This window comes from Aspergillus terreus, genomic scaffold, assembly GCF_000149615.1.
Source record: "Aspergillus terreus NIH2624 scaffold_3 genomic scaffold, whole genome shotgun sequence".
In the NCBI taxonomy this organism is placed as follows: Eukaryota; Fungi; Ascomycota; class Eurotiomycetes; order Eurotiales; family Aspergillaceae; genus Aspergillus; species Aspergillus terreus.
The window spans coordinates 568,970-595,262 of record NT_165926.1 but is presented as its reverse complement, the minus strand read 5'-3'; the positions used below and the strand labels follow the sequence as shown (position 1 = coordinate 595,262).

The window sequence follows — 26,293 nt, the reverse complement described above, 5'->3', positions numbered from 1 at the left end:
GATCTACGATACCTTTGCGAACAGGCACCCAACTGTGAGAGATCTATTCCTTTCCATTCGTACCTGAAGTTAACATGGACTAGACCTTCCTGCATAACAAATTGACGAACGAATATGGCTGTCTCAATTACTGCTTGAAAGCCGGAGAGATCCCTGGAGCGGATGGGGACGCATCCACCGTGCTTGCGGCTGTGATTGTGCACGATACGATCCTTACAACAGGAGTAGCATCATCGGGTCGCTATGCCAAAGTCAAAGCAAGCGAGAACGCATTGACCGAGCTACTACACATTGATCGGAATGAATTTCGGAAGAGATATCAATGCGACTGCGTCCAGGAAAATGGTGAGCATGGGGAGAGGGATGTTGGGACTCCAATTTGAGCTCCTGCAGCAATACCTAGATAGTCACCTCGGATGTACGAGTATAGTAAAAAAAAAAAAAAAAAAAAAAAAAAAAAAGAAAAAAGAAAGATGATATCATATTCTTCATTAACAAGGAGGGAAACGGTGCTCGAAATTAAACTCCTATTTATGACTTGAGAACATAATTGTACTCCGTATTGACATGTGCACCTTTCATCCGTGCCGTGGGATCAGATGTCGGGTCGGGAACCGTTCGGCGAGCCGTGGAAGGCGGACGGAAGAAGACCCGGGGTTCGTTTACCCTAGTCCATATTAGGAATAGTGCTATTTGACCCCCTGAAGCCCAAATAGGAAGAAAACACGCCTGCCGCGTCCCGCTGGCAGGTGATAATGACTATCTATTCAACCCAACAGACTCATCCGTCGTCTCTCCCTCCTCGCTCTTCTCTCATCGCAAGACGACCCCAACGTTCGCCGTTCCCACAGGTTCCGAGATTCATCCCAGTTGATCTGGACCTTCTCGCCTGGGATTGCGGCCGCTTTGGTGTCACCATACACCCGTTTTGACCGTGATCATCGATGATTTCGCGATTTGGTGACCAGAAGCAACTATGACCATGGAGGTCGCCTCTTCTGGGGGCTCGAATGGTGTCGCACCAGCAACCCCTACGCCTTTTGTGGACTCGAGTACCGTGGTCCAATACTTAGTGGATGTGCTGCAAGTGACCCTGGGAGCTCTGAAAACCGAGCTAGAGGGCCCTGGCAGTTTACTATCTAAGGCCAAGTATAGCGAGACGGTGCAACGATGCACGCGATTTGCGTCTGAGTCGCAGGTCGCTCTGTATGTCCAGAAGGATATCGTGGGCACTGAAGAAGGGACTCAGGATGACGACGCTGAAGGTATATCTACTTTTTTTTTTTTTTTTTTTTTTTTTTTTTAACTCGTTTCGAGAAGTGAGAAATGGCTAATACGTCGCAGCTTCACTAACTCAGTATGTTTATAACCTGTCCACCGAAATTTCGTCTTCTTCCACTACTGTTGCGTCCGTCGCATTCATCAAACGCCCCGCTGCTATCGATCCTACCCTCCCCTTATCCTCGCAGATCCAGGTGATGAACCTGCCTGGCTTGGCCTCTCTGAACAATACGCAAGCGCAACAAGGGACATCTTTGTCGCCATACGAGATCCTACACCTCCTCGTACACCATGGACTGAGCCCTTACTTCGAAGCCTACACCCGCAACCAGGAGGCGATTAGTGGTCCCAAGCCCCGGACGGATACTGAAGCGAAGACTGGCGTGCCAGGAACAAAGAAGAAGTTTGCGGAGTTGGAGCTCAATCTTCTCCATTTGCAGCAGAATGTTGAAATCCCTGCGCTTAATTTGCCGCTCCACGAAGTTGTCCAGGCGGCCCTACTGGAGGCCGAGAAGCGAGGTGTGAAACCGTCGGTGGAGTTGATTGATGCGACAACTCTTGAAAGCAGTGCTTTCATTAATAGCATTCAGAACAATGTCAATGCATGGATTCGGTCTATCCAGACTATTACGAAAATGTCTCGAGATGCGGACAGCGGATCTGCAGCCCAAGAGATCAACTTTTGGCTGTCCATGGAAACTGCTCTCGAAGGCATCGAAAACCAGTTGCGTGGAGATGGTGTGCAGCTCACGATGGACATCCTCCGCCATGCTAAGCGATACCAAGCTACTCTGAGCTTTGTTGCTGACACTGGTCTCCGGGAGGCCACTGATCTGGTTCAGAAGTACAATCAACTCATGCGTGACTTCCCACTGGATGAACTTCTGTCGGCAACCTCCTTGTCTAAGGTGCAGGAGTCGCTCAACATGATCTTCAATCATCTGAACAAGAAGCTCAAGATTTGCCCTTACCCGATCAAGCGCGCTCTAGCTCTTGTGGAAGCTATTTCTGGAGATCTGGACACGCAAATTCATAGTCTGTTGCATGGACGCACGATCTTGCACTTGGATTATCGTGATTTCCGTAATCTGATGAAGACCGCTGGTGCAATTTGGAGGACTTGGGAAGAGAACTTGAAGGAGTTTACCAACGTTGCGCGTGACTCCACAAGGCGTCGCAACGAGAAGTTCATTCCAATCAAGATCGTCCCCCGCCACACAGCCACCCAGGAGCGCTTGAAATACATCAACACGTTTCGGGTCAACCACGAGCAACTTCAAAGGACTATCGTCAATGTCCTCGGGCCCAAAGGCTCCACTGCTGCCGGAGCTGGATCTGACGATGCTGTCATTGTGGAGGAGATCGGAGACGTGGATGCTGTCGAAGAAGTTGCTCAGGCGTATGCTGCTTTGAAGAACGTTGACGTGCTGGACGTGAGCCCCGAAGGCACGCAATTGTGGGTGCAAGAGGAAATTGCATATAATGAACGCACATCCCGCGTTGAGAACTCCATCATAGCTCGTCTGCGAGACCGCCTGGCGACAGCGAAGAATGCGAACGAAATGTTCCGTGTCTTTTCAAAATTCAATGCACTGCTTGTGCGTCCCAAGATCCGGGGTGCCATTGGCGAATACCAGACACAGCTCATTGAGAATGTCAAGCAAGACATTAACTCCCTACACGAACGTTTCAAGCAACAATATGGCCACTCCGAGGCTCATGCAATGTCTCAATTGCGTGATCTACCACCAGTTTCAGGAGCCATAGTTTGGGCACGCCAAATTGAGCGACAGCTTGATGGATACATGCGCAAAGTTGAGGATGTGCTAGGAGAGGATTGGCATATGCATACTGAGGGCCAGAAACTGCAGGCTGAGAGCAGCCTTTTCCGGAAGAAGCTGGATACCCGCCCAGTTTTCGAGTCGTGGCTGCATGACGTGCAAAGACGGCACATCACGATATCTGGCCGGTTATTCAATATCATACGCAACCGCGCCGCTGGCAATACCCTCGAACTTGCCGTGAACTTTGACCCTCAAGTCATTGCGCTCTTCAAGGAAGTCCGCAACCTTATCTGGTTGAACTTTCAAGTTCCCCACGCCGTGAGCAACATTTCGAAGGAGGCTAAGCGTGTCTATCCGTACGCAATCAGTTTAATGGAGAGCGTCCGAACCCTCTTACAAACACACCGTTCCATCCTGTCAATGACTGAAGTTGCGATCCTCCTGAACGGTTATGTCAATGACACCCAGAGTATGATCACAAAAGGTGTTCCTCTCCGGTGGGAATCGTTCGTGCATTCGTATGAACTGCATGTCAAGCAATCAGCATTGGCCAATGGTGCAATTGACTCGGCCATCCCAACTACCCGAACGGAGAGCAAACATGTCCAATTTGTACGCGAATTCGCTGGCTCGGCCTCGGTCCTCCAGTCTAAGACGGCTGTTCTTGCTTCTATCAACGAGAATATCCAGAAGGCAATCCATGAGCTCAAAACGTGCCCATACGAGGCATCTGCATTCAAGCAGCGCCTGGACACAATCCAGGTCTCGGTCGATAAGTTGAATTTGGAGAACTATGTGAACTTGGGATACTGGGTCTCCAATCTGAACCAGAAGATTGAGTCCATCCTTCGTGAACGCCTCCACCGTGCGATCCGAGAATGGATCCATTCCTTCCACGAGACTAAGAATGGACAGCAAAGCTCACATACCACGACTGAAGGGCAAGCAGAGGGAATCACCTACAGCATCGAATTCCCCAAGCTGGTGCATGAGATATCCATGCGAAACCAAGTACTCCATCTTGACCCGCCATTGCAATATGCGCGAGCGAGTTGGTTCTCCCAATTTGGGGATTGGCTAGGCGTTGTTTGCAACCTGGAAAAGATCAAAGCCTCGCGATATCAAATCTCGATCGGTGTCGAGAAAGTGCAACCATCCGACTCCCGTTTCGTGGATCTTCCCCAAAACTGCGTCGACGAGCTCAATCAAGTTTACAATGCCGTGGAGTCTAGGCTGAAGGAAGTCTCAGAGTATGTTGACAAGTGGCTGCAGTTCCAGTCTCTCTGGGATTTACAGTCGGAGCATGTGTACGATATTCTAGGCGATGACTTGTCTCAATGGCTTCAGCTACTCCAGGAGATCCGGAAAAGCCGAGCAACCTTCGATACCTCTGAAGTCAGCCGATCATTCGGTAATATTCAGATTGACTACGAGCAGGTCCAGACTAAAGTCAACGCCAAGTACGATCAATGGCAACACGAGATCCTCCAGAGGTTTGGATCCAAGCTTGGAGGTCGGATGAGAGAGGTCCACTCTGAAATTGCATCCGCGCGACGGGATCTGGAAGGCCAGACCCTGGAAGCTTCCTCAACCGCACACGCCGTTTCTTTCATTACTATCGTTCAGCAGTGCAAACGGAAGGCGAAAGTCTGGGAGCCGGAAGTCGACCTCTTCCGCCAAGGCCAGACAACTCTTGCACGCCAACGGTATCAGTTCCCTAGCGACTGGCTCCATGTGGAGAACGTCGATGGTGAATGGGCCGCTTTGAACGAGTTACTTGCCCGCAAGAGCAAAATCGTGCACGATCAAACTGAAGGGTTGCGCGCGAAGATTGCCGCCGAGGACAAAGTCATTGGCGATAAGATTGCGGCAATCATCGCCCAGTGGAATGAAGAGAAACCGGTGTCTGGTACTATTCCTCCCGACGAGGCTTCTCGTACACTCAGCTCGTTCCAATCGCGTCTTGAATCACTTCAGTCGGAGTTTGAAATGGTCTCGAAGGCGAAAGAAGCTCTTGACCTGCCTGCAAGCGCAGAGTCTTCTCTTCCGGCTATCCTTGAGGAGGTTCAGGACTTCATGTCAGTCTGGGCAGCTCTGTCGACAATCTGGAAGAGCCTCAATGATCTTAGGGACACTTTGTGGACGAGCGTGCAGCCCAGGAAACTTCGTCAGTCTATCGACGGCCTGATAAAAATGACAAAGGAGATGCCCAGCCGGATGCGCCAGTATGCTGCCTTCGAACATATTCAAAACGTCCTTCGCCAGCTCCTCAAGGTGAACGTCCTGATCTCTGACATGAAATCCGAAGCTGTCCGTGAACGGCACTGGCAGAAGATCTACAAGGCAATCAAGCCGGGCAAGAGGTTTTCGCTCGTCTCCCTCACTCTTGGTGATGTCTGGGATCTAAACCTCACTCTGAGTGAGACGGTAATCCGGAATATTATTGCTCAAGCGCAGGGCGAAATGGCTTTGGAAGAGTTCTTGAGGTCTGTCCGTGAAACATGGCAGAACTATTCTCTCGATCTCGTCAATTACCAGAACAAGTGCCGATTAATTCGTGGCTTTGACGATCTCTTTGCGAAGTGCAGTGAGAACCTGAACTCTTTGCAAGCAATGCGACACTCGCCTTACTTTAAGGAGTTTGAAGAAGAAGCTTCTTCCTGGGAAGATAAACTTAACAGAGTCCATGTCCTCTTTGACGTCTGGATTGACGTGCAAAGGCAGTGGGTGTATCTGGAAGGAGTCTTCACTGGCAACGCGGATATCAAGCATCTTCTTCCCTTAGAATCTGGCCGCTTTCAGAATATCAACTCGGAGTTCTTCGCGGTCATGAAGAAAGTCTACAAATCTCCCTTCGTGCTTGACGTCCTTGCTATCAACGGGGTTCAAAAGTCGCTGGAGAGACTAGCGGAGTTGCTCAACAAGATTCAGAAGGCACTGGGTGAATACCTGGAACGGGAGCGTGTGTCATTCCCTCGCTTCTATTTCGTTGGTGACGAAGACCTGCTCGAGATCATTGGTAACAGCAACGATATCTTCCGTGTTGCGAAGCATTTCAAGAAGATGTTTGCGGGTCTCTCCGGTGTTCTCATGGATGATGACAACAATATCGTCGGTTTTACTTCTAAGGAAGGCGAGGAGGTCCGTCTGAAGAAGGAAATCAATCTAGTCAAGACGCCTAAGATCAATGAATGGCTGGGAGCCCTCGAAAATAACATGAAATTGACACTCGCAGAGCTGCTTGCCGAGGCTGTCGAGCAGTTTGAGCCGCTTTATAACTCTTCGGAAGTTGATCGCACGGCCTTCAATGACTACATTGCTAACTACCCTGCCCAAATTGTCGTTCTTGCCAGCCAGGTGGTCTGGACTAATGCTGTGCAGAAGTCATTGGAGAACGGCGGCACCGACCTCTCGTCTCTGTATGATGCCCAGGTTCGAGTGCTCGAGATGCTTGCTGTTACTGTTCTTGGCGAGCTGGACGCAATTACCAGGAAGAAGTGTGAGCATATGATCACGGAGTTCGTTCACCAGCGGGACGTCATTTCGAAGCTCATAGCATTTAACGCTACAACGCCGATCCACTATCTTTGGCTTCTACAGATGCGTTATGTTTACCGACCCGAAGGCGAATATCTCCAACGATTGTATGTTCATATGGCCAACGCCAAGCTGAACTACGGATTTGAGTATCTCGGCGTCCCAGAGCGTCTTGTTCGCACTCCGCTTACTGATCGTTGTTTCTTGACACTTACCCAAGCATTGTGTCAAAGACTCGGAGGATCCCCCTATGGACCCGCTGGTACCGGTAAAACAGAATCCGTTAAAGCATTGGGTCTTCAACTTGGACGCTTCACTTTGGTGTTCTGCTGTGACGACACTTTTGATTTTCAAGCCATGGGCCGAATCTTCCTTGGTATTTGCCAAGTTGGTGCATGGGGTTGTTTTGATGAGTTCAACCGTCTCGAGGAGAGAATTCTTTCCGCTGTCTCTCAGCAGATCCAAAACATCCAAATTGGTCTTAAGAACGGGGAGACTGATGACAAGGCCCAGATTGAGCTCGTCGGCAGACGTCTCAGTGTCAACCCGAGCACTGGAATCTTCATTACAATGAATCCTGGCTATGCTGGTCGTTCCAATCTCCCCGACAACTTGAAGAAGCTCTTCCGGAGCGTGGCAATGTCCAAGCCCGACAAGGAGCTCATTGCGGAGGTTATGCTGTTTTCTCAGGGTTTCAAGCAGGCGAAGCGGCTCTCGACAAAGACAGTCCCCTTCTTCGACCACTGCGCTTCCCAGCTGTCTAAACAAGCCCATTACGATTTTGGTCTGCGTGCTCTGAAGAGTGTTCTCGTCAGCTCAGGTGGTCTTAAACGAGCTCGGATTGCCAGCACAGATGGCGACCTAGGTCCGGATGAGCTCATCGAACCTCAAATCATTGTGCAGAGCCTTCGTGAAACGATTGCACCTAAGCTCGTCCGGGAGGATGTTGACAAGATGCTGGAAATCCAATCACAAGATTTTGCAGGAGTGGAATACGTTCCCGCCAACTATGAGAAGCTTGAAGCAACCATCCGCGAAATTGCTCGGGAACAGCACCATGTCGATAGTGAGATGTGGGTCACCAAAGCCTTGCAGCTTTATCAAATCCAGACAATCCACCATGGTGTCATGATGGTCGGTAAATCGGGAGCCGGAAAATCTTCCGCGTGGAAAATACTCCTCCAGGCGCTTCAGCAGATTGAGGGCGTCGAAGGCGTATCCCACATCATTGACTCCAAGGTCATGTCTAAAGAAGCCCTGTACGGAAACCTGGACAGCACTACTAGAGAGTGGACAGACGGTCTGTTTACGGGTATATTGAGAAAGATCGTTGATAATCTTCGAGGTGAAGATTCTAAGCGACACTGGATTGTCTTCGACGGAGACGTTGATCCTGAATGGGTTGAGAACTTGAACAGTGTTCTTGACGACAACAAGCTTTTGACTCTACCCAATGGTGAACGTCTTAATTTGCCGCCCAATGTACGCATCATGTTTGAGGTTGAAACTCTCAAATATGCTACCTTGGCAACAGTCAGTCGTTGTGGTATGGTCTGGTTCAATGACGACACTGTCACTCCTTCAATGATCATCTCCAACTACGTTGAGTCGCTCCGAACGAAAACATTTGAAGACCTGGATGATGATAGCGCGCCGTCAGGCCAGGCTGCGATCAAAACGCAGGATGCACAAGACATGGTTTCCACAATTCTGAAGCAGCTTCTGCAGACTGATGATCTTGTCCTGAAATCGTTGGAGGAGGCGAAGAAGTACAACCACATCATGGAGTTCACGGACATACGTGCTCTCAATACCTTGTTTAGTCTTCTAAACAAGGCTTGCCGCAATATCCTCGAGTATAATATTCAGCATGTCGATTTTCCGCTGGATTCCGACCAGATAGAGTCCTATGTTTCAAAAAAGCTACTTCTAGGCCTCGTTTGGTCGTTCACTGGTGACTGTCCCCTGGCTGATCGACAGGCATTTGGACAGTTTGTATCGGGCATGTCGACCATCGATCTTCCTGCAGATGGAATGTCGTCTCTCATTGACTACGACATCACTCTTCCCAAAGCAGACTGGACTACCTGGCACTCGCAAGTTCCAACTGTCGAGATCAACACGCACTCAATTACCCAAACAGATGTGGTTATTCCCACTGTGGACACTGTTCGTCATGAAGATGTGCTCTATTCTTGGCTTGCAGAGCATAAGCCTTTGCTCCTGTGTGGCCCTCCTGGATCTGGTAAAACCATGACACTGTTTGCTGCTCTTCGGAAACTCCCGAATATGGAGGTTGTCGGCCTCAACTTCTCTAGTGCCACTACTCCGGATCTCCTGATCAAGACATTCGAGCAGTATTGTGAATACAAGAAAACGCTGAATGGCGTGGTCATGTCACCTAGCCAAATTGGTCGTTGGCTGGTTATTTTCTGTGATGAGATCAACCTTCCAGCACCTGACCGATATGGAACCCAGCGCGCGATCTCCTTCCTGCGGCAACTTGTTGAGCAGAATGGTTTCTGGAGGACGTCCGACAAGACATGGGTTACTTTGGACCGCATTCAATTTGTTGGAGCCTGTAACCCTCCAACTGACGCTGGACGTACACCGCTGGCTGAAAGATTCTTGCGTCATGCCCCTCTGATCATGGTTGACTACCCCGGGGAAATCTCGCTCATGCAGATCTATGGCACCTTCAATTCCGCTGTTCTGAAGATCCTCCCTCTTTTGCGGGGCTACTCCGAAAATCTGACCAAAGCCATGGTGCAGCTATACTTGGAATCTCAAACCCGCTTTACGCCAAAGATTCAACCCCATTATGTCTACTCCCCTCGTGAGCTTACCAGATGGGTGCGTGGTGTGTACGAGGCTATCAAACCGCTTGATTCACTTTCCATCGAAGGTCTGGTTCGGATCTGGGCACACGAAGCCTTGCGCCTCTTCCAGGACCGACTTGTTGATGAAGAAGAGCGAAAATGGACAGCAGATACCGTCCGGCGCATTGCCCTCGACAATTTCCCTACCATTGATCAGGAGCAAGCCCTGAAAGGGCCCATTCTTTTCTCGAACTGGCTGTCCAAGAACTACGTTCCTGTGGAGCAAGAACAGCTGCGCGACTTTGTGAACGCACGGTTGAGGACGTTCTGTGAAGAGGAGGTTGACGTTCCTCTCGTGCTGTTTAATGATGTCCTGGAACATGCTCTGCGTATTGACCGTGTCTTCCGCCAACCTCAAGGTCACCTTATCCTTATTGGTGTCAGCGGAAGTGGTAAAACCACGCTTTCGCGCTTCGTCGCCTGGATGAATGGCTTGAAGGTGTTCCAGATCAAGGTACACGGAAAGTACTCATCTGAAGACTTTGATGACGACTTAAGGAGTGTCCTCCGACGTGCAGGCTGCCGGGGTGAGAAGATTTGCTTTATCATGGATGAGTCAAACGTCTTGGATTCTGGCTTCCTTGAACGTATGAACACTCTTCTGGCCAACGCTGAAGTGCCAGGGTTGTTCGAGGGTGATGAATTCTCCTCCCTAATGACCGCGTGCAAAGAAGGTGCGCAACGTCAAGGCCTTCTTCTCGACACACAAGAAGAGCTATACAAGTGGTTCACACAACAAATTGTCAAGAACTTGCATGTTGTTTTCACCATGAACCCACCTGAGGAAGGGTTGTCCTCCAAGGCCGCGACAAGTCCTGCGCTTTTCAACAGATGTGTTCTGAACTGGATGGGTGATTGGTCGGATCAAGCACTCTTCCAGGTCGGTTCTGAGCTGACGCAAGCAATTGATCTGGACAAGACGAACTTTGTTGCACCTGACAGCATTCCCGTAGCATACCGGGATCTGAGTCTTCCTGCATCACACAGAGATGCTGTCGTCAATTCGATGGTCTACATTCACTACTCCCTTCAAAAGTTTAACCAGCGCCTTCAGAAACAACAAGGAAAAGCCACGTTCCTCACACCGCGCCACTACCTCGATTTCGTTGCGCATTACGTCAAACTTTTCAATGAGAAGCGCGAGGACCTTGAAGAGCAACAACGTCACTTGAACGTGGGTCTTGAAAAGTTGCGGGATACGGTGGATAAAGTCAGCGACCTGCGTGCTAGCCTTGCAGAAAAGAAGACCCAACTGGAGAAGAAGGATACCGAAGCCAACGAGAAGCTCCAACGCATGGTGGCTGACCAACAAGAAGCCGAACAGCGCAAAGCCGTCTCACTGGAGGTCCAAGCCGCCCTTGAGAAGCAGGAGCAAGAAGTCGCCCGTCGAAAGGAAGTTGTGCTTAATGACCTTGCTAAAGCCGAACCAGCTGTCTTAGAGGCCCAGAAGAGTGTTAGCAACATCAAACGCCAACATCTCACTGAAGTCCGTTCCATGGGTAACCCTCCAGCTGGCGTTCGTCTTGCGCTCGAGGCCGTGTGCACACTGCTTGGTCACAAGGTGGATAACTGGAAGACAATCCAGGGTATCGTCCGAAAAGACGACTTTATCGCTAGTATTGTCAACTACGACAATGAGCGGCAGATGACGAGAAACCACCGGGTCAAGATGCAGAACGAGTATCTTTCGAAGGAGGATTTCACTTACGAGCGAGTGTACAGAGCTAGTAAGGCTTGTGGACCTCTAGTCCAGTGGGTTGAAGCGCAGGTCAATTACTCGGAGATTTTGGCTCGTGTCGGACCCCTGCGTGAAGAAGTGGATCAGCTTGAGGAGCAAGCTTTGCAGACGAAGGCTGAGGCCCAGGCCATCGAAAATACCATCCAGGACCTTGAAAGCAGTATCTCCACCTACAAAGCTGAGTATGCTGCTCTTATTAGCGAAACCCAGGCTATCAAGGCCGAGATGTCCCGAGTGCAGTTCAAGGTCGACCGAAGTGTTCGCCTGCTCGATAGCTTGGCGTCTGAACGTACGAGATGGGAGGAAGGAAGCAAATCGTTCGAAACACAGATCAGCACCCTCGTCGGCGATGTCCTCATTGCGGCCGCTTTCCTTGCATATGCTGGTCTTTATGATCAACAGTTCCGAAAGGCAATGATCGATGATTGGGTTAACCAGTTGACACAGTCCGGCATCAGCTTCAAGCCTCATAACCCCGTCACTGAGTATCTATCAAACGCCGATGAGCGTCTTACTTGGCAAGATCACTCGCTCCCGGTTGATGACCTCTGTACCGAGAACGCAATCATCTTGAAGCGGTACAACAGATATCCTCTGATCATCGATCCCTCTGGACGTACCACCGAATTCCTGCAAAAGGAAAGCACGGACAGAAAGTTGACTGTTACCAGCTTTTTGGACGATTCCTTTGTCAAACAGTTGGAAAGTGCCCTGCGTTTTGGAAATCCTATTCTCATTCAGGACGCTGAGTACTTGGATCCCATCCTGAACCATGTCCTCAACAAGGAGTACCAGAAGACCGGAGGCCGTGTCCTCATCCAGCTCGGCAAGCAGGAGATCGACTTTTCTCCTTCATTCAAACTCTTCCTGTCAACGCGAGACCCGTCTGCATGCTTCCCTCCGGATGTCTGCAGCCGGACTACCTTTGTGAACTTTACTGTAACCCAAAGCAGTCTTCAAACACAGTCTCTCAACGAGGTTCTGAAATTTGAGAGACCTGATGTCGATGCGCGACGCACTGATCTGGTCAAATTGCAAGGCGAGTTCAAGATTCATCTACGCCAGCTCGAAAAGAGACTTCTTCAGGCTTTAAATGAGTCGCGTGGCAACATCCTGGATGATGACCACGTTATTGAGACCCTCGAGACCCTCAAGAAGGAAGCAGCAGAAATCTCAAAGAAGATGGTGGAGACTGAGGGAGTGATGACTGAGGTAGAGAACATCACCCTCAACTATAACATCATTGCTCGTGCTTGCAGTGCTGTCTTCGCCGTGTTGGAACAGCTCCATCATATCAACCACTTCTACCAGTTCTCTCTTCAATTTTTCGTGGATATCTTCCATTCTGTCCTTTACCAGAACAAGCGCCTGGCCCAAGAAAAGGATCATGCCGCCCGTGTGCAGATTATTCTGCACGACCTCTTTGTTACGACATACCAGCGAACCTCTCTGGGCATGATTCAAAAGGACCGCATTACGCTGGCTATGCTGCTTGCGCAGGCCTCGCCCTTTGTTGTGGACAAGGATATTATTGACACCATCCTTGACCAGTCAACGGAAGGAGTGGATCTATCAACAACATCTGAACTGAAGGAACAGGTGATGAACCGGGTCGCCAACATGCCTCTCTTCAAATCGAAATTCCAAGACGTGCCGTCAGAACAGTGGGAACGGTTCTTTAGCGAAGAACTTGCAGAGAACGCAGTGCCCACCCTTTGGCCAGAAGACGCAGAGCCTCTAAACAAATCGCTGCGGACGTTGTTACTCGTGAAGCTGTGTAGATTGGACAGATTCGTTCCAACTGCCGAACGCTTTATTGAGGCAGTCTTCGGTCGCGAATTGTTTGAAGGCAGTGGCGACCTCAAGGACATCGTCGACCAAGTCACAGCGACAAGACCGATTTCCCTCAGTTCGAGCCCTGGTTTCGATGCTAGTTACAAGGTCGATGCACTTGTGGAGCGCATGCACGCTATCTGCGCGAATATTGCAATGGGCTCCAACGAAGGTCTCGAGAGTGCTGACAAGGCTATCACTAATGCCGCTTCTGCTGGCACCTGGGTCTTGGTCAAGAATGTCCACCTCGCACCCTCTTGGCTGCAGAGCCTCGAAAAGAGGCTGGAATCCCTCAAACCTCATAAGGACTTTAGATTGTTCCTCTCTATGGAATCTAGCCCCAAGATCCCTGTCAATCTGATCCGAGCATCGCGTGTTCTCATGTACGAACAGCCGGCCGGTGTGCGTGCCAACATGAAGGATTCCTTGACCTCCCTGTCCTTGAGGGCCAGCAAGCCTCCAGTCGAGAAGGCTCGCGTTTATCTCTTGCTCTCCTTCCTCCATGCTGTCGTTCAAGAAAGGCTGCGGTATGCACCAAGTCTCGGATGGAAGGGCTTCTGGGAGTTTAACGACAGTGATGTAAGTTATATCCGACCTTACGAGGCTTGACGGTAACTAACCTATTTCCTATAGTACGAGTGCTCTGCATACATCATTGATCACTGGGTTGATACGGTAGCTCAGGGTCGATCCAATGTTGCACCTCAGAAGCTCCCGTGGGACATGATTCGGACTTTGGTTACAGAGATGTATGGAGGCAAGGTGGATGATTCAGGTGACTTCCAGCAACTGCAGGAACTGGTCACCAGCTTCCTCACCCCAGCGGCCTTTGAAGATGAGTACAAGCTCGTTTCGGGGGTGGAGAATGATGAATGTCTGGTCCTTCCGGGAGAGACAAGCATTCGGGACTTCGTGGAGTGGGTTAATCGCCTTCCTGAGAGAGAACCTCCGACGTACCTCGGTCTCCCAGCCAATGCAGAAAAGCTACTGCTTGTTGGCCATGGTAACAAGATGATCTCTGACTTGGCCAAGTTGACGACTCTGCTTGATGAGGGCGAACAGTTGATGATCGGTGCCTGAGCGGTTTCTCATGACTCGGGCGCTATCCAATCTTTCTATTTTATTATGTCTTTTCCATGCTTGTTATTATATGCGATAAGATGTACATTTGACCCCGCCGGCGGATCCTTTTGCGATTATGTGTTATAGCTGTTGATTCACATTCTGTGTGATGTTTCCTACATAATATGTTTTCATAGCCCTCCTGTATTGGCCATAGATTCGATTCATCAACTCTGTTTGCTAGACTGCAACTCCCTTCAATCCAAGCACGACTATTGTGGATACAACCAAATCTTCCGAACCCGCCGCCCAACAGACATCAATCACAGGACTGTACAAATTTCCGTTGGCAGCCGTGTTTAATCGAAACCATACAAGGTGTTTCCCATCTGTACCATCTCCATTAGCAATCCGTCCCATGATATTTTGTGGGCCTGGTATGGTACACCACGGGAGTGGGAGTGGGTAGGATCTAACCCTATTCAAAGCGTAGACGATCTTCCAAGACGTCCTGTTAGTACCTCCCAGTAATCATATGGTAATCTAGTCAGGCGACTTACATCGCGCGTAGTGACTACCTGGGTACAAGGTGATCAGTATCGTATCACGAACTGCACACGCTCGACAGTGAACATACCTTTCGGTCCGTTCGATTAGTCGACGCGCTATCCATGATATCAACAACCTGTCGGAGCACCTGTAGACTATGTTAACCATGCCTGGAAACTGAAATGTATGGTCATTGAGGGGGCTGTGGGACTGCTAAACAGCGCGGCCATGTCATACGTACGTCCTCGATGCGATTCTTCACAACACGACGAATTTCATCGTATATGTCTGCCTTGATCCGAATGACTCCGCCTCGGCGCGCAAGGCGGCTATATTGCAGTCGTGGATATCAGTACGACTCCTTTGAGAAAGGTTCCTTCGATGGTCGTCAATTACCGGATTGCTGGGCGAGCTGGCCGTGCATGTTTGGTTAGCTATGCATAGCCTTTGCAGTTGGGCGCGAAGGAAGGACTTACTTATGCCCATCAGGTTGTCGCGAAGCTTCCTGTGGTTTTTAATCTCGTTAGAATCGTGGACTTGTTCGGGTCCTTCGCAGCGAGCCTGGTTCTCGCTCAAGTAGAGCCGGGACGTACTTATGCCGTTTGGCCTTGGGACGCCAGGTTCTGGGAAGTCTGGTGGGATCCATTTGGGGGGAAGGTAACGGGGAGTAGGGGAGGTTGTGGGTGGGAGAGATTTTGAGTAGAAGAGGGTTTGAGGAGGAGAGGTTGTGAGAAAAACGCGGTTTTGTAGACTAGGTATTGATGGGAGAAACACAATGGTAGAAACAGATGGCCATATCAAGGTCCAGGTGATTGTGTCCAAGATAAAAAGACGAAACACTCCCCCGGTCACTCCTTCAAGAACAACACATATCGGTGAAAAGGAAATATGTATAACTAATATTAAGTGCTCTTTATAATGTATGTCTGGATAATTAAACAAGGAAGTATTCTGTAACGGGTGTGGATCTGATCAATGAAAACATGTCGAGCAATAACAATCATAACGCCTTGAGACGAGACCTCGACAGAAGTGCTCTATGTATGTGGAATCATTCAGGAGATGAAAGTCGCCTCAGAGAACATGGATCCTTCCTCTGAAATTTCTTCATCCCCAATCTTTACCTTCAGGGAAAGCTTCTCTTGAGGCGCAAACTATAAGATTGTTAGCAACGGAATTCGGATTGGTGAACAGCCAGGTGTGCATATGACTGACCTGGAAGATATATGGACGGGTCCCGGCAACACTACCGGCGATGGTCTTGATGAAGCCAGGAACTTCGGCCATAACGTCAATACGATCCAGTCTGTTACCAAGGGGACCATGTAATTCAGCCTGGACGTCTTTGCCATCCTGTGTTTTACCTTCCCACGCCCACTTGATGGACTTGGGCTCAGGCCAGTCACTCTCGGGATCTTGAGCGGACTCTGTGTGGGTGGCAGTATTGGTGCTACCGGCATAAACAATCTCTCCATCTTTGACGATACCACCGACGTTCACCACGGTCGACCCGTAGGATGGTGGGGTGGTGTATTCCATCATGACAGCCGTGTAGGTGGGGGTCTGGAAGTTAACAAAGTTCCAGCGCGCGGCTATATTTCATCAGTCCCTGAAAATGATAACAGTCTTCCCGCAGCAGACGACTCACCAGCATGATGAGGCTTCATGCCCTGAAGGGCATGAATGAACATGCCTCGGCCACCGAGATCATAGGTCTTCTCCTTGGTCGTAATGGTTCCCTCTACGGCGCAACGAGGCCAGAACGCGTGGCTCATCGACCCCCACGGGTTCTGAGGGTCAGTACCGAAATAGCTGGTACCATCCTTACCGACGACGAATCCCGGAGATGTGCGTTTGAAGGACAGGTTCACTAGGTTGTCTTCGTTCACGGCGGACTTGAAGGTGTAGGTATCACCCTCCTCATTAAGGGTCAGAGAAAGGTTGTCGGCTCCGAACGAAAGCATGCTCTCGTCGAACATGAAGTTGGACAGGGGATCAGAGTTCCACTTGTGCGGTCCATCTCCGGTGAGGTTGAAGATCTTAGACGTGACCTGTGCGGTGGTATGGATTCCACTACGGAGAATTAATTACGTTAGTAAACTGTTTTCAAGCAGCAATGGGAAACAGAGAAACGTACACAATGTTGCTGTAGATAATTTGTACCATCACGAGCGCGCCATTGTCGGCCATGATATAGAATGTCTTGGTTTCGACATTGGTATACTGGTGGGCGCGCCACCGCAGGTCGTCTTTGGTCAGGACAGTGTAGGGCGACTCCTGTGCTTGCTGTGCAACGGACCGGATGGCTTCGGGGCCATAGATGGGTTCCTGCGTTCCAGCAACGCTTGCGAGACTACATGCGGTTAATTGAACTGATCAGCACGCAGAACATCTCACTTCCACGGAAATTATAAGAAGGGATAAAGGTGCAGTGAAAGGAGAAAGCATACGTAGACTTGAGCCAGTTCATGATGGGAGGGAAAGGGGGTGGAGGATGTGTAGATCGAAGAGTGAGGTGTAAGTAATGGAAAGGTGAAGGGGGGGGATAATAAATCAATAGCGCGCGGGGCCCAAAAGCGGTCTCGCTCACGGCTTCTTTCTTCACGGGCAAAAGGGGAAGAAAGATCCGGGAAAGCTGCGGACTAGGAAGATCACCAAAAGCCAAGAAGATGTGCAAATCTCAAAGCCGATGAGAATCTCGAATGTAAAGGGAGGTTTATGCAGTAGAATTGAGACTGTAGTGAGAGATCTGGGGGTGGGAAGAATGACGTCCAGTATTTCCCTTTGGGTTCGCTTGCCAACAAGAAACGGTAAGTAACTCCGAAGCCGAAAATTCTTGGCCGCAAAAAGACCTTCCGAGTTCAACACCGGTCTCGCCGACTCCATCCTGTGTTTGCGGTTTTTGCAGCTCGTTGTTCTTACTCTCATCCTCTCCTCCCTTCAAAATGGCGAAAAAGGCGTTGGCCAAGGATCAGATCGTGAAGCTCATCGTGGGCGCTGGTCAAGCCAGTCCCAGTCCTCCAGTCGGTCCAGCCCTGGGTAGTAAGGGTGTCAAGAGTATGGACTTCTGCAAGGTACGTTTCCAGATAGCTGGGTAGTGTTGAATTATTATCTTGAAGCTCTTTATGTTGGAACCATTAATGTTTTCGAGAACAACGACCCTCGCTAACTTAGTCATTCTATAGGAGTTCAACGCCCGCACCGCGCATATCAACACTGGCGTCCCAGTTCCCGCTCGCGTCACCGTCCGCCCTGATCGTTCGTTCCACTTCGACCTCCGCACCCCGACAACGACATGGCTCTTGTTGAATGCTGCGAACGTGGAGCCTCGTAAGAATCGCCTCCGTGGCGCGATGAACCCCGGACACGAGATTGTCGGCAAGGTGTCTCTCAAGCATGTCTACGAAATCGCCAAAATCAAGCAGACCGAAACGAGATTATCGGGGTTGAGCTTGCAGGGACTATGCAAGAGTGTCATTGCGCAGGCCAAGTCCATTGGGATCCAGGTGGTCCCATGAAGGACCTGCACGGAAAATCAACTGTACATTTCTTACGGCGTCGTTGCGATTCTGCGACTGGCGCCCACTGACCAGCTTCGATCATGATACCGGCGTTCTTGGGATCGGGTTCTATACCAATTGTATGATAGGAATTGCATGTGATATAGAAAGCGTTTTCGCAAGTGTCCGAGGGTTCTATATAAGGGTCCGGTGGTATTCTACACCCTGTAGAGAAAGGACCCGCAACATCCCAGGAGGGTGTAAAGATGGTGGAGACAAGATTAGGGGTCTGGATGTTAGCTGTTACGAAGAAAGCAAAGCTGCCTACTGCTCATCCATAGCCCGTCTCATGCCACTGATGGTGAGTTGATCGACAAAACACGAGACCTCAAAAGATAAAGCTCAAAGGACTGTTGCTGTGCGGAATAGGGGCTTCGTACACACAGTCTTAGGCAGCTATGGATGTACATCCCGTATTGCCACTTCAAATCCCCCTGCTGATCCTGGGCCCCATGCTCCAACAAGGAGGTTCTTGGCGAGTATGGAGGCAATGCACTCCACGCAATCCTTCAATAACTGGGCTAGGCATCTTGCGTCAGTAGTAGCACAAGGCCGCAGACCTAGCACTTAGGTAAGTACTACGGAGTAACTAGACAATAACTATGTAGATACGTTTAGTGACTCGGCATCTACTAGACTGTGGGGGGAACTGTACGGAGTAAATAGAGCTTCTGGTGTGAACAGTTTGGTGTTTCCTCCTGTGGTCGTTTCTCCGTTGAAAGTCCAATCTGCCTCTTGGGATGTGAGATGTCCGCTCTCTGGGACCGCATCCGATCATTGTCCAGATCCATCATCCTCATCATTCTGAACACATTCTTGGAAGAATCCCCGGTGCTTTCGTTTTCCCTGTTTGGCAGGCTGTAAAGGGTAACGCACCTGCCAATCACGCCGGCTGGTGATCTGAGTCTAACCCGATCGGACAAGTTTCCAGATCGATCGAAAGCGGTAAGGATCCGCTCGGTCCACCTGCAGTCGGTTCCACCGTGGATTTACTCCGTATTATTCAATCGTCCATTGTGCGGGATGTGATTGCGCATGAGGCCAAGTCCAGAATACTTGTATGGTGTTCTAGACTTTTTATGGGTTGATATGTCAGTGAGTCATATTCCGATAGTCATATGGAGGAGATTAGTTATCTATCTGGGATGAATAACCGTCCCCAGTTTAGTATCTGTAATTCCAATCATCTGGCCAATACGGTGTGACGCAGTCCGTGGCCCCAAGCACACTGCAGGAGTATAACAACATTCTAATCATATCAACACTCCATTAGGTATCCCGTTCCATGGTGGCATCAGCTGAGTGGTCAGGGCTTGGGCCGGTCTTATCCACATGCATAAAGTCTACGCCAGGTGAAATCCAGAAAAATCTAGCGGGGTAGACGAGACAGTTAGTTAGCCGGGATGGTACGCAGGGCTGATCCGGATGATCTGGAGGGTCATCCTTGAATTCTGTTCGCGGATGGCGCCCGCTTGGACGGCAGAATCGGCACCGGGATTATTCTTCCATCGTCATCCACTTCATGACTGGTGTTTTACACCCTGGCACAGGGTCAGTGGAAAGCTGCACAGGAAGAGTCTTTCTCTCTCTTCCCCCGTGACGCTGCGCAAAGACTGGGATTCCTAGTAGTCGAACAATGGAGACGGTGAGAATGATGACGACAATAAGGAGCTTGGCGTATGAGGGGTCGAAGGATTATTATTAATAATAACGATAAATCATGGAGGAAGCGGCTGGATACCTATTATGATGACTGTCATTATTGTTTATTCTCCGCGAGGTTCCGAGTCACTGGTGTATTCACAGTACTAGGAATACATACACTGACAGATGAAAGATGAAAAGTTAGTTCAGGGTGTCTCCTAGGCTATCCGTCTCTCGGCGAACAGCTCCGAACTGCCCGGCCTATCTTCGATCAGCCCGATAAGAGACCCTGTGACAATCCACTCTTGTCGAGAAGGAGAAAAGAATGGGTTTAGATGTCTTCTACGAATATCGTTTGTAGCGCGACGATGGACATGTTGCCATAATGGGAAGGTTAAGCGTAAGGTAGTACGGAGTAGACCCAAGACCGACTTTTTGTTTCGTACCTTAGGTAGACTAGTAGTAGGGTACTAAGGTATATGCTTCAGCCGTTTTACATTTACACAGAAAAGTTCTTAATAATAGATTCAGGATATTTCATGAGTCCAAGACAGTATGATGAAAGAATTGATCCCTAACTTACCTGGAATTATCGACATCGTATTGATATTCCCAAGCCAGCCTGACGTGTTTGGAGGAGGATAATTCTGGTCTAGGCGTCTGTCCGGTGGAGTCCAGCTAATCCGTCCATGGGCGCCGCTATTGCCGCCGCTTCTTGCTGCAACCCCAAATTCCACCTGCGCTCCCACTTCTTCTCGCCTCTCTCACTTCTTCACTCTACCTTCTTCTCTCCACTCGCTCGCTGTCTCTAAGACCCTCTCCTCTATCGTGACCTGCTCATCTCCTGTGTCGATCGTCTTCCCCTGTAGGCACCCACCTTTCAATCCCAGGAAGACCGTCTCGTCTCGCTCTACCCCCCCCCCGCGACGCTCCGTTTTTGGATGGACCCGGGTTTCTTCCGTCAGCGTACCGACCGACCGCCCGCCATAATCGGGGTATGAGTAACAACGGTTACGGGTCTTGACGAAATATTTGCTCCGTCTTGCATACGCTTTCTCCACGCCTTTCCATTTCGCCTCAGCTCGCGACCCCGATTGTCCTTCCGGTCTTCGTTCTTCCAACCTCGAACACGACCACCATCAACCTCCGATACCTCCGGGAGCTGCCTATTTTTCTGTCTTTCATCCACTCGGCCTCCCGAAGCACCCCGGGGAGGGGCATGTGTCCCGCTGCAAGGTTCTGATGAATATGACGTCTGAAGCGACCGACTTCGCCCAAAACAATATGGATTCTGGTGTGTAACGCTGCTACTTGCTATGCGAAAATCCCTGTCCTAATACCCCGGTGTCTATTCTTAGTGCCCGCGAAACCCATTCTTCAACAGCCTGGTGAGAATGCCGCAGACGCCGCAGACGAGGATGCCAAATCCAGACAGCCGCCGGGTCAAGTCCGTTTTTCCTCGGTGACTGAGGAGATCGAGCCATCGGAACAGTCAGCGTCTGCCCTGTCTCCTGAGTCGGGCGCCCCGAGTGAAAAGCAGGACGAAGACTTACGGTCGCTGGCAGCTAGCCTTCAGAGATCGCAGCTGCAGGAATCCCGGTTGGGGAAGTTCTCATTCGATCCCCTTTCCCTACCTTCCTCAAGGGTATGTAACCCGGTCCGCGGTTTGATGAACGTAGTGCTAGGAACTCCCCAAGTCGAACTGCGCGACTTGAGCCGAGTCCCTCGCTTCACCCCGCATAACTCGGCGAATTAAGTATAAAGCTAACCATCTTGTGCTCCCTTGCAGGTTGCATCTCGAGACTCGAGCGATCGCAGTGGTCGAGAAACTAATGAATCTGGTTTGCCGTCTCCCCATGCCTCCCCGCCGATGGCCATGATGCAATCACCACCACTCACACCTGCGGCCACCCATTCGCATGAATCCAAAACTAACGACCCTTCCTCGACGTCGCGCGCGACAGATAGAGGCACCTCCGCCAATTCAGCTGTCATGACACCGGAGACTTCCCCGCCAACAAGTGCATCGACGAAAAGCAAAGCCCCTCAGAGCGCGCCCACCTCGCGGCCTGGTTCTACCGATCAATTGTCGAAGCAGACCGATGTTTCCCACTCTTCCTCTCACCCGCAAGATACCCACAAACACCATCGGGCGCAATTCTTCCTCGGCCCTGACGCAGGTTCCCAGGAGGAAAGCCCCCCAGCCACTCCCAGGACGGAGTACACGCCTCCTGGTGCGATCACCCCCGTCGGGGAGCCCAACGATCCGTACGCCCGAAGTAAGCGACCACCTCAGCCAAAGAATCTCGCACAGCTGGATCAGCGATTTATCTTCGGTGGTCGTGATATGAAACGTCGTGCGACCGGCTCATCCTCGTTTCCGAGACCCGGCACGCCTCGCTCAGCTAGCGCAACCGACCTCAAATCAAGCGACAAGCGCAGTGGATTCTTTGGCAACAAAAGGGATCAAGACAGCGACAGCAAGCATCATGGCCATATGTCGGAGCTCAAGCGGTTTTTTAAAATGGGCCACAAACACAAGCGGAATGAATCACCTACATCCTTTCCCAAGAAAACCAGTCGGTCTTCCGGAAAGAATACCCCGTACCAAATGGCACCCGATAACGTGCCATTTGCTGACGATCATGGCCTCAATTCTAAATACGGAAAGCTAGGGAGGGTGCTGGGATCTGGCGCCGGCGGCTCCGTTCGGCTACTCAAACGTAACAGCGACGGTGTAACCTTCGCCGTGAAACAGTTCCGAGATCGCCATTCTTGGGAATCGTTGAAGGAATATTCGAAAAAGGTAACGGCCGAGTTCTGTATCGGATCGACCCTTCACCACGGCAACATCATTGAGACCCTTGATATCATCCAAGAAGGCCCTCACTGGTATGAGGTGATGGAATATGCTCCGTACGATCTTTTTGCGATTGTCATGACTGGCAAGATGTCCAAAGATGAAGTCGCATGTTGTTTCAAACAGATCCTGAGTGGTGTGGCTTACCTTCACGGCATGGGTCTAGCGCATCGTGATCTAAAGCTTGACAATGTCGTCGTAAATGAACACGGCATAATGAAGCTGATCGATTTTGGAAGTGCGGTGGTTTTCCGATATCCTTTCGAAAACGATATCGTTCCAGCATCTGGTAAGTAATCCCAGTGTTCATTCTCGTGCACCGCAACTCACAATGGCTAGGAATTGTCGGTTCTGATCCCTACTTGGCCCCAGAGGTCTACGATGAAAAGAAATACGATCCTCGACCTACGGATATCTGGTCTCTCGCCATCATCTTCTGCTGCATGACGTTACGTCGATTCCCATGGAAACAGCCCCGCGTTAGCGACAACTCGTACAGGCTCTTTGTGTCCACGCCCACCCCAGGAACACCTGTACCAGATGCAGATCCTAGGCGTCACAGGGTGATTAAGTCATCCCCCGACTTGCCTTCTGCTGCGCACTCCTCGGAGAACAAAAACGGAGTACCCAGTCAAGCAGAGCAGTCAAGTGGACCGCCTAGCTCTGCTCAGGGCCCGCCTCCAAAGTCCGATCCACCGGGCAACGAGGACGGTTCTCCGACAACCCCAGTGGATAAGAAGCATAGTGATCAAAAGAACGGCACCGCGAAGCCCTCTCGCACAACCAGCAAAGAAGCTCCACCGCTTCCTGCATCAGCCCAGACAGCAAACCCGCGTCCCGAGGTTATCAAAGGCCCTTGGAGACTTCTTAGGCTGCTACCTCGCGAAAGTCGATATATCATTGGTCGCATGCTCAAAGTGAGCGTGAAGGAGCGCGCAACTCTTGATGATGTCCTGACCGATGAATGGGTGCGCAACATCAAAGCATGCCAGCAAGAGGTATCCGGAGAGGTCATTAAGGCCCCAGGTCATACGCATATTCTTGAACCTCCATCCTCGGCCCCACCGGTGCCTAGCAAGGCCAAATAATGTCAACCCTGGCCTTGATTTTTGTTGAATAATACCTTCCACTCGCGGACGAAACACAACAAGCCATTGGGTTCTTTCGCTTCCTATCATTATTCTGTTGCTATACTGTTTTTTCTCTGTTCTCGGGATGGTGTCCGCAAGACCATTCGGTCTGCGGCGCTTTGATTTCAAGAAGGGCGCTGGTATTACGTCTTCCTTCCGCCCCACACTCTTCTGTGGCTTGATTCATTCAACCGGGATTTTCCCTCCTATTCTTTCCTTTGCTGCCATCGACTCTTGTACTGTTGGAAGCGAGAGACATGGCCTACGTGTACATGCGTTCGTCGTTATCATACAGGCGTTGTGGTTACCACTGTGGATCGGAGCTGCTCACATATTCTTCTCTACATCCAAGGCTCAGGACGGTTGCTAGACTTCTCTTAAATGCTTTATCGTTCACTTGGCTGTCGCTTGATTTCAAAAACTCCTGGTGTTGTATCGCGTGAAGGACATAGTGCTATTCGGATTGGCTTTCATTGTCAACCATCTTCATATGTATTTATCGGGTTTGCGGGTATTTAGCTGAGTATGTAGATACTACTATACATGAATGGATAAAGAAAACGATATAACTATACTCCGTACATCAGCATGCTGCAGTGTGTGGAATGGTTGATCCTGACGTAAGGCGGAGATTACGGAGTTTGGCCATGCGATGATCGGCCAAAAAGCTTCACGGCCAACTCCTCCGCGGGTTGCCCGAAGATTTCCGCACCCAACGGGAAACACACCAGGCTAGTGTTTGTCAGTCCTGCCATATTGTTTCGAATTACCGTCGTCAAGTGATCAATTGGTTCAAAATTTCCACCCCTTTTTTGGGCAGCAACGCGAATTCTGCAACTGTAATCCCAGATGGCATCGGCCTCGGAACCGGAGCCACTGGTCTCCTCGCTTTGGACGAGATCCCTGATAGTACGACACAACCTATGCAATTGATCCATGCTTCCATGCTTCCATGCCGTTGCAGGCGCTGATTTTCCTGTCCCTTTTATACAGTCTGGTGCGATTGCGGGGTTAACCGTCGATTGCTCACTATACCCCTTGGACACCATCAAGACCCGTCTCCAGAAAGCCCGACATCATACTCCGTCCGCGCCAGTGCCCAGATTATCTCTACAACAGACCATCCGCGGCATCTATGCGGGACTCCCATCAGTGCTGCTAGGCTCCGCGCCCTCTGCGGCCTTCTTCTTCATCGTCTACGATGGTGTCAAACGGTCCCTTCTGCCGCCGCCGACGACCACGGAAACCCCCTCCCGGACACACATCATCCTCACACACTCGCTTGCCTCGTCGATGGGAGAGATCGCGGCATGTGCGGTGCGCGTGCCGACAGAAGTCGTCAAGCAGCGCGCGCAGGCCGGCCTCTTCGGTGGCTCCAGCCTGATGGCTCTGAAGGACATCCTGGCTCTGCGCCACCCTGATGCCACGGGGGTTGCGCAACGCGGATACGGCCAGGTTGTCCGCGAGTTGTACCGCGGTGCGGGCATCACAATCGCTCGGGAAATCCCCTTTACTGTTCTGCAGTTCACCATGTGGGAGTCGATGAAAGAAGCATACATGAAGCGGATGCAGCGTTCGACGCCAGTCGGTGCGGAGTCGGTCCTGAGCCAGGTGCCGGCCTCGACGAGTGCGATGTTTGGAAGTGTGGCGGGTGCGATTTCGGCGGGTCTGACTACGCCGCTGGATGTCATTAAGACGCGGGTGATGCTTGCTCGTCGCGGGGATGGTTCCGACGGGGCGCGAGTCCGGATCAAGGATGTCGTGCAGGACATATCGAAGGAGGGCTTTGGCGCTTTTTGGAGAGGCATTGGGCCCCGGGTGACGTGGATTGGTATTGGAGGCGCGGTGTTCCTGGGGAGTTACCAATGGGCGTGGAATAAGCTGGAAGGGAAGAGTTACGAGGGGGATGGCGTTTGAGATGGTGGGATACATGTATTATGCATCCTTTGTCTTTGTCATTTTCCCATGTTTGCTCGCTTGTACAGTATACTGCACCAATATCTACCCAGGCATATAGACTAGACAGGAATAGAGAACATATCGTTGATGATTGGATCGGATGAAAAGAGCCTCACGTGCGACGCACGGTTAAACTCGAAAAACGTCTACTGCGAGATGTTGGACAATATATGGCCAGGGACCTCCTTAATATTTGCTAGTAAAAGCCATCGTCATACTAGTACTCCGTAATCGATCCCCTCTTTTCTCCTCCACACGCCCTCCTCGTTGACTTCTCCCTTATTCCCCTCCCTCTACTTCCAGCCCAAGCGCTAATACTAATTCTAATTCTAGTCATTGTTGTTTTATTGTGGCTGTTTTACTTCTTATAGTTCCTGTCTCCCCCGCAAGGCATGCGATTGTTGTTCTGCTGATCGCCCGCCCACTCGGTGTAGCCTCCGCATTCAACCTCCCCGTCTCCGCAATACCACCACCGCT

General features: G+C 50.6%; 5 protein-coding genes across 5 annotated transcripts; 4 read left to right on the top strand and 1 right to left on the bottom strand.

Moving 5' to 3' along the window:
- Positions 1 to 976: 976 nt before the first annotated feature.
- ATEG_02091 (dynein heavy chain) lies at positions 977 to 14,132 on the top strand (the record flags this gene model as incomplete). The annotated part of the gene is made up of 3 exons (XM_001211269.1): positions 977 to 1,265; positions 1,345 to 13,631; positions 13,686 to 14,132. 3 exons carry the CDS (start codon positions 977 to 979, stop codon positions 14,130 to 14,132), a joined length of 13,023 nt encoding a protein of 4,340 aa, XP_001211269.1.
- Positions 14,133 to 15,718: 1,586 nt separating this feature from the next.
- On the bottom strand, positions 15,719 to 17,133 carry ATEG_02090 (survival factor 1 family protein; the record flags this gene model as incomplete). The annotated part of the gene is made up of 5 exons (XM_001211268.1): positions 15,719 to 15,817; positions 15,879 to 16,255; positions 16,312 to 16,736; positions 16,801 to 17,035; positions 17,067 to 17,133. The coding sequence occupies 5 exons, from the start codon at positions 17,131 to 17,133 to the stop codon at positions 15,719 to 15,721; spliced, it is 1,203 nt and encodes a 400-aa protein (XP_001211268.1).
- A 475-nt stretch (positions 17,134 to 17,608) lies between these two features.
- Positions 17,609 to 18,181, top strand: ATEG_02089 (mitochondrial 54S ribosomal protein uL11m; the record flags this gene model as incomplete). The annotated part of the gene is made up of 2 exons (XM_001211267.1): positions 17,609 to 17,737; positions 17,849 to 18,181. The coding sequence occupies 2 exons, from the start codon at positions 17,609 to 17,611 to the stop codon at positions 18,179 to 18,181; spliced, it is 462 nt and encodes a 153-aa protein (XP_001211267.1).
- Positions 18,182 to 21,151: 2,970 nt separating this feature from the next.
- ATEG_02088 (putative protein kinase) lies at positions 21,152 to 23,815 on the top strand (the record flags this gene model as incomplete). Its single annotated transcript, XM_001211266.1, has 4 exons — positions 21,152 to 21,161; positions 21,226 to 21,512; positions 21,657 to 23,016; positions 23,067 to 23,815. The coding sequence occupies 4 exons, from the start codon at positions 21,152 to 21,154 to the stop codon at positions 23,813 to 23,815; spliced, it is 2,406 nt and encodes an 801-aa protein (XP_001211266.1).
- Positions 23,816 to 24,445: 630 nt separating this feature from the next.
- Positions 24,446 to 25,774, top strand: ATEG_02087 (putative mitochondrial carrier protein (Pet8); the record flags this gene model as incomplete). The annotated part of the gene is made up of 3 exons (XM_001211265.1): positions 24,446 to 24,477; positions 24,594 to 24,766; positions 24,822 to 25,774. 3 exons carry the CDS (start codon positions 24,446 to 24,448, stop codon positions 25,772 to 25,774), a joined length of 1,158 nt encoding a protein of 385 aa, XP_001211265.1.
- Between the last annotated feature and the right edge of the window lie 519 nt (positions 25,775 to 26,293).